Source organism: Orcinus orca, chromosome 16 (genome assembly GCF_937001465.1).
Source record: "Orcinus orca chromosome 16, mOrcOrc1.1, whole genome shotgun sequence".
In the NCBI taxonomy this organism is placed as follows: Eukaryota; Metazoa; Chordata; class Mammalia; order Artiodactyla; family Delphinidae; genus Orcinus; species Orcinus orca.
This window is the reverse complement of record NC_064574.1, coordinates 79,567,175-79,573,174: the sequence shown is the minus strand read 5'-3', so window position 1 is coordinate 79,573,174 and position 6,000 is coordinate 79,567,175. Positions and strand designations below refer to the sequence as shown.

Sequence of the window (6,000 nt, the reverse complement as noted above, 5' to 3'; positions counted from 1 at the left end):
AATCGTAAAAGAAAGGTGACTTTTTAGGGCACTTTCATAAATAACGATAAAATAGTTATAATAATAATAATTACCATTCATCACAATACACAGGGACTAGGTTGAGTACCCTAATCCTGATACCCACCTAGGGAAGTGTCACTGACCGCATTTTACAGATGTGCAAACTAGGACTCAAGAGAAGTTGTACCCAAGGTCACGATGTACCAATGAACACCCAAACCAAGTTCAATCCCAGATCTATCAGACTCTAGCTCCTGGTCTTTTGTCTCTAACCCTTACTGTCTCTCTGACACTTTATAGTAAAGTTAATTATACCAGTTGGGTGTGTTGGCGGCGAGGTCTACCCATCTCAATAACTCTAATACAATCAAGTGTTAGGATTTACGTGCCTCTCCCCCAGCTCTTCATATCAGATATGCAATAGGTGCTTTAAAAATAGGACTTTCTTCCTATCACCCTGGGAAGACAAAATAGCTGGTGTGTGATTAAGAATAAGAAACCAAAATTGTGGGACAGATGGAATTTGCCAGACGCACCCACAAACAAGCCACTGACACTACAGCTATGGCATTAATTCTGTAGCCAGACTTTAGCTGGAGGGACCATGATGGGGCGAGATTTGGCACGTTTTTTGTGCAGTGAAAGAGATGAAAAGAGATTTAGGGGTATAAAAGGAAAGCAGCTCTGGGAAACTTTTCACTATTTCATTATTAATCGTCAAATGGTATACAAAATTTACAGCCCTCTTGACTTAGTACGTGACTTTGATTACAGCTAAGGAAAATGAATATTTTGTACAATGTTTCTGGCTTTTACTTACAGAGTGTTAAAAATTACCTTAAAAAATCAATTGTTGGGAATTCCCTGGCAGTCCAGTGGTTAGGACTCCACGCTGTCACTGCCAGGGCCCAGCCTCGATCCCTGGTCGGGGAACTAAGAACCCACAAGCTGCGTGGCACAGCCAAAAAAAAAAGTGTCTAAAGGGATAATGAAATCCACTCCCTCCCACCCCCACCTATTGTTAACAGTTTGTGGTGAATCCTTCCAGACAATTTTTATATGCATATAAAATCACTTAAAAATACACTTACTAAATGCAATGTGGTATCCTGGATTGGATCCTGGAACAGAAAAAGAGACATTAGTGGGAAAACTGGTAGTATCCAGATAAAGTCTGGAGTTTGGTTAATATTAAGGTATCAACGTTAATTTCTCAGTTTTGACAAATGTATTGTGGTTGTATAAGATTCTTGTTACTATTAGGAGAGGGGCTTCCCCGGTGGTGCAGTGGTTGAGAGTCTGCCTGCTGATGCAGGGGACGCGGGTTCGTGCCCCGGTCCAGGAAGATCCCGCATGCCACGGAGCGGCTGGGCCCGTGAGCCATGGCCGCTGAGCTTGCGTGTTCGGAGCCTGTGCTCCACAACGGGAGAAGCCACAACAGTGAGAGGCCCACGTACCGCAAAAAATATATATATATATTAGGGGAAAACTAGGTGAAGAATTTATAGGAACTCTGTGTACTATTGGGGCAATTTTTCTGTAAACCTAAAATTATTCCAAAAGAAAAAGGTTATTTTAAAAATGCACTTAAAATGGGGGTCATATTCTACACTGTTCTGCAACCTGCTTTTTCTCGTAAGAAGCAGAGGACATCTTTAATGCTGAAAATCACTTCATTCTTTCTGGTGGCTGAATAGAACCATATATGGAGGTACCACAGTTTATCCAACTAAAGTCCTCATGCTGAACATGTAGATGATTGCAATTTTTTTTTTCACTGCTACAAACTAGAACTTCCTTGTCCATCTATCTTTCCATTCCTGCTTCGATATTTCTGTAGGATCAATTCTTAGAAGTGGATTTGTGGATCAAAAAGTATCTGTGTTGGGACTTCCCTGGCAGTCCAGTCGTTAAGACTCCTCGTTTCCAATGCAGGGGGTGCAGGTTTGATCCCTGGTCAGGGAACTAAGATCCCATATGCCACACGGTGTGGCCAAGAAAAAAAAAAAAAAAGGTATGTGTGTTGACACTTTTCATAGCTACCGCTATCGAACCCAGCAACCTTCTGTGGATATGCCTGTCTCCTCCACACCTGGCCTTTAGACTTTTTACCCCTGATGTCCACACTAAACCAGCAAGGAGCGGGGGGACTATAATCCATGTTCTATTCCTTATCCAGCAGGTCCTGTGTGGGGCACATTCTCTACCAGCTCTGGGTATGGCTGCGTTGCCGACACTGAGATCTTAGGTCAAAGGCTTTATACTGTCTTCCTTCCTCAGTGGTCATGTTACCCAGACTATGTTCCTTGAACCAGAGGAAAAAGACTGAACACTTTCCAAGAGGCTGTGTGTGCTTGACTGACTGGTGTTTAGACCACCTACTCACCTTCTACAATCAGGGGGGTGGTACTGGAGTTACAGGACCATCAGACTTTTCAAACAGGATCATGAGGGTGGAGAGTGATGGGAGGACTTCTGATTTGGAGAGGGTGAGCAGGAAAGGACCTTCCCAAGGGAGGTACATTTGAGCAGAGGCTTGAATGAGGTGAGGGAGTGAGTCGTGCAGATATCTGGGGGGAGACAGCTCCAGGCCAAGGGCAAGTGCAAAGGCCCTGAGGCAAGAGCAGGTTTGGTATGTTCCAGGAATGGCAAGGAGACTGGAGGGGCTGAAGCCTAGTGAATGAAGGAGGAAGTGGTAGGAGGTGAGCTCAGAAAGACCAATTCATGAAGGACCTTGTGAGATTTTAGATCATATTCTAATGGGAAGTCATTCAAGCAGGAGAACACTGGATGTGATTTACTGTCAAAAGGATACCTAGAGAGCAGCCCAAGATGGCCGACTTCGAGGATCGGGTGTCGGATGAGGAGAAGGTACGCATAGCTGCTAAATTCATCACTCACGCACCCCCAGGGGAATTTAACGAAGTGTTCAACGATGTCCGGCTACTACTTAATAATGACAATCTCCTCAGGGAAGGGGCAGCACATGCATTTGCCCAGTATAACATGGATCAGTTCACACCTGTGAAGATAGAAGGATATGAAGATCAGGTCTTAATTACAGAACACGGTGACCTGGGTAATAGCAGATTTTTAGATCCAAGAAACAAAATTTCCTTTAAGTTTGATCACTTACGGAAAGAAGCAAGTGACCCCCAGCCAGAGGAAGTAGATGGAGGTCTGAAGTCTTGGAGAGAATCCTGTGACAGTGCTTTAAGGGCCTATGTGAAAGATCATTATTCCAACGGCTTCTGTACTGTTTATGCTAAAACTATAGATGGGCAACAGACCATTATTGCATGTATTGAAAGCCACCAGTTTCAGCCTAAAAACTTCTGGAATGGTCGTTGGAGATCAGAATGGAAGTTCACCATCACACCATCTACAGCCCAGGTGGTTGGAGTACTTAAGATTCAGGTTCACTACTATGAAGATGGTAATGTTCAGTTGGTTAGTCATAAAGATGTACAGGACTCAGTAACTGTTTCGAATGAAGTCCAAACTGCTAAGGAGTTTATTAAAATTATAGAGCATGCAGAAAATGAGTATCAGACAGCAATTAGTGAAAACTATCAAACAATGTCAGACACCACGTTCAAGGCCTTGCGCCGGCAACTTCCAGTTACCCGCACCAAAATCGACTGGAACAAGATACTCAGCTACAAGATTGGCAAAGAAATGCAGAATGCTTAAAGGCTGAATGTAGGATTCTTCAATACATGGAAAGAAAGGATGCAATGTGTGGTCATATGATAAATAAGTGATTTATAAACAAGAGTGATATTTTGCTAGGGCTTTCAAAGTTAACAGGTTTTCTAGCCTCATGGAATACTGTTGAACCTATAGCATTGTCTTGATTCTTTTGTGTTTTCTGCCTGGTAATTTTCTGTTTTCACTATATCTACTTGTAAATCTTTTTTTTTTTTTTTCAATTCTGCCACATTTAATGATGGAGAGAGATATCTATCCTGGAGTCATTTTACTGTTTAGAAAATTTTCCTAGCCATGAAGCCCTGTCACTGACATAGACAGGTAATATGTTCAGTACTTTTCTACCCAGTCCTTCAAAGCACTTCTGGTACTTCAGTGGTTTTTACTGATCAACCAACAGCTAAAGAGGCTATGCTACAAACTACAGCTGAATGGAAGACACATTCATCCTTCTCCCTCCAGTTGCTTTGATCATCATTTATAGCATCTCATAACTATAGTTTCAAACATTTGGATTGGGGTTTTTCAGACCCTTTTTAGAGGCAAAGGAAGTTTTCTGGAAGTTCCATTATAGCCAGCTTCTCTGGGGAAGTTGTTTTTAAATCCAAAGACTTGAACCACATTCCCTACAAATGAACGTGTTTGCTTTCTTCCCTTCCATCACTGTTTCCTTCTCATCTAGTACCATTATAGTTGTAGACACGTGCATTTTTAGAAGAGTTTTACCCACTTATTATTATTTTTTTAATATTCAAAAACTGCTGACATACTAGGGATATAGTAGAGTATAAAACTTGAAAAAATGCAGATGTTGAAGGAATAATAGGTATCTTGTGCTTTAATACTTTGTGGCAGAATTGTACTATAAGCGAATGAATCAAACAACTATGTTAATCTCAAACAAAACTAAAAATGAACCAAAGTGAGAAGGACAACGTTCAGACAGTATCTTTCTATTGTAACCTGTTATTTAAGGGAATACTAGTGATTTGTTCTAAATAGGATGTAAAACTTTTTCCAAATTACTTCCTCAGTCCTGCCTGCCAACTCAAATATAACTGTGATATAGCAACCCTTCCCAAGTTTATTGGCAGGTAAGGTGTGATCTCAGAATACACAGGTAACATAGATATGATATAACTGGTAATGGTGGATTCATTTACATTGTTTACACTTCTATGACCAGGCCTTAAGGGAAGGTCAGTTTTTTAAAAACCAAGTAGTGTCTTCCTCCAAATACATGTCAAAAGAAGGGTTTGTGTTTCAGCTTTGTTTCTGCTTGGTAATACAGTCAAGCAAGAGTTTATTTCCAAGTGACCCATTGAGCTGTGTAAGCATTTTTGTTTATTTCAAATAAAATATATTTGTATTATTAAAAAAAAAAAAAAGGATACCTAATAAAGATGTAAAAAAAAAAAAAAGGATACCTAGTCACTATGCAGATAATACATTTAGAGGGGCAAGCATGGAAGCAATTAGGCTACTGCGGTGGTCGAGGCAAGATATGATGGTGGCATGTATCAGAGCAGAGTTACCCAACCCCAGAACTATTGACATTTTAGGCCAAATAATTCTTCGTTGTGGAGGCCTGTCCTTTGCCTTATAGGATGTTTAACAGCATCTACACAGTTGAGACAACCAAAAACATGTCTAGAAGTTGCCACATGCCCCCTAGGGGGCGAAATCATTCTGGTTGAGACTTGTATTCATATTGTATTAGAGTGACTTGGAGAAGGTAAGAACAGATTGAGCTCCAGATATATTTTGAAGGTAGGGCTGGAAAGATTTGCTGATGGAATGGATGCTGATGGTACGATGCGAGAGAAAGAAGAATCAAGGATGACTTCAATGAATAGATAAAATGTGGCCCATCCATACAGCGGAATGATTCAGCTTTAAAAGGACGGAAATTCTGGACTTCCCTGGTGGTCCAGTGGCTAAGAATGCGCGCTTCCACTGCAGGGGACACGGGTTCGATCCCTGGTCAGGGAACTAAGATCCCGCATGCCTCATGGTGCAGCCAAAAAAAAAAAAGCATGAAAAAGGAAGGCAGTTCTGGCACAAGCTACAACATGCGTGAACCTTGAGGACATTATGCTGAGTGAAATATTCCAGTCACAAAAAGACAAATACTGTATGATTCCACTTATACGAGGTACCTAGAGTAGTCACATTCACAGGCCCTCAAAAAGTAAAATGGTGGGTACCAGGGGCTGGGGGAGGGGGAATGGGGAGTTATAATTTAATGGGGACAGAGTGTTACTTTGGGGAGATAAAAAGTTCTGG

The 6,000-nt window shown here is 41.4% G+C and overlaps 1 protein-coding gene across 1 annotated transcript; it reads left to right on the top strand.

Moving 5' to 3' along the window:
• The first annotated feature begins 2,827 nt into the window (after positions 1-2,827).
• Positions 2,828-4,780, top strand: LOC101288976 (F-actin-capping protein subunit alpha-1). The gene has a single exon (XM_004268821.3). It carries the CDS (start codon positions 2,836-2,838, stop codon positions 3,694-3,696), a length of 861 nt encoding a protein of 286 aa, XP_004268869.1. The 5' UTR covers positions 2,828-2,835; the 3' UTR covers positions 3,697-4,780.
• Positions 4,781-6,000: the final 1,220 nt, after the last annotated feature.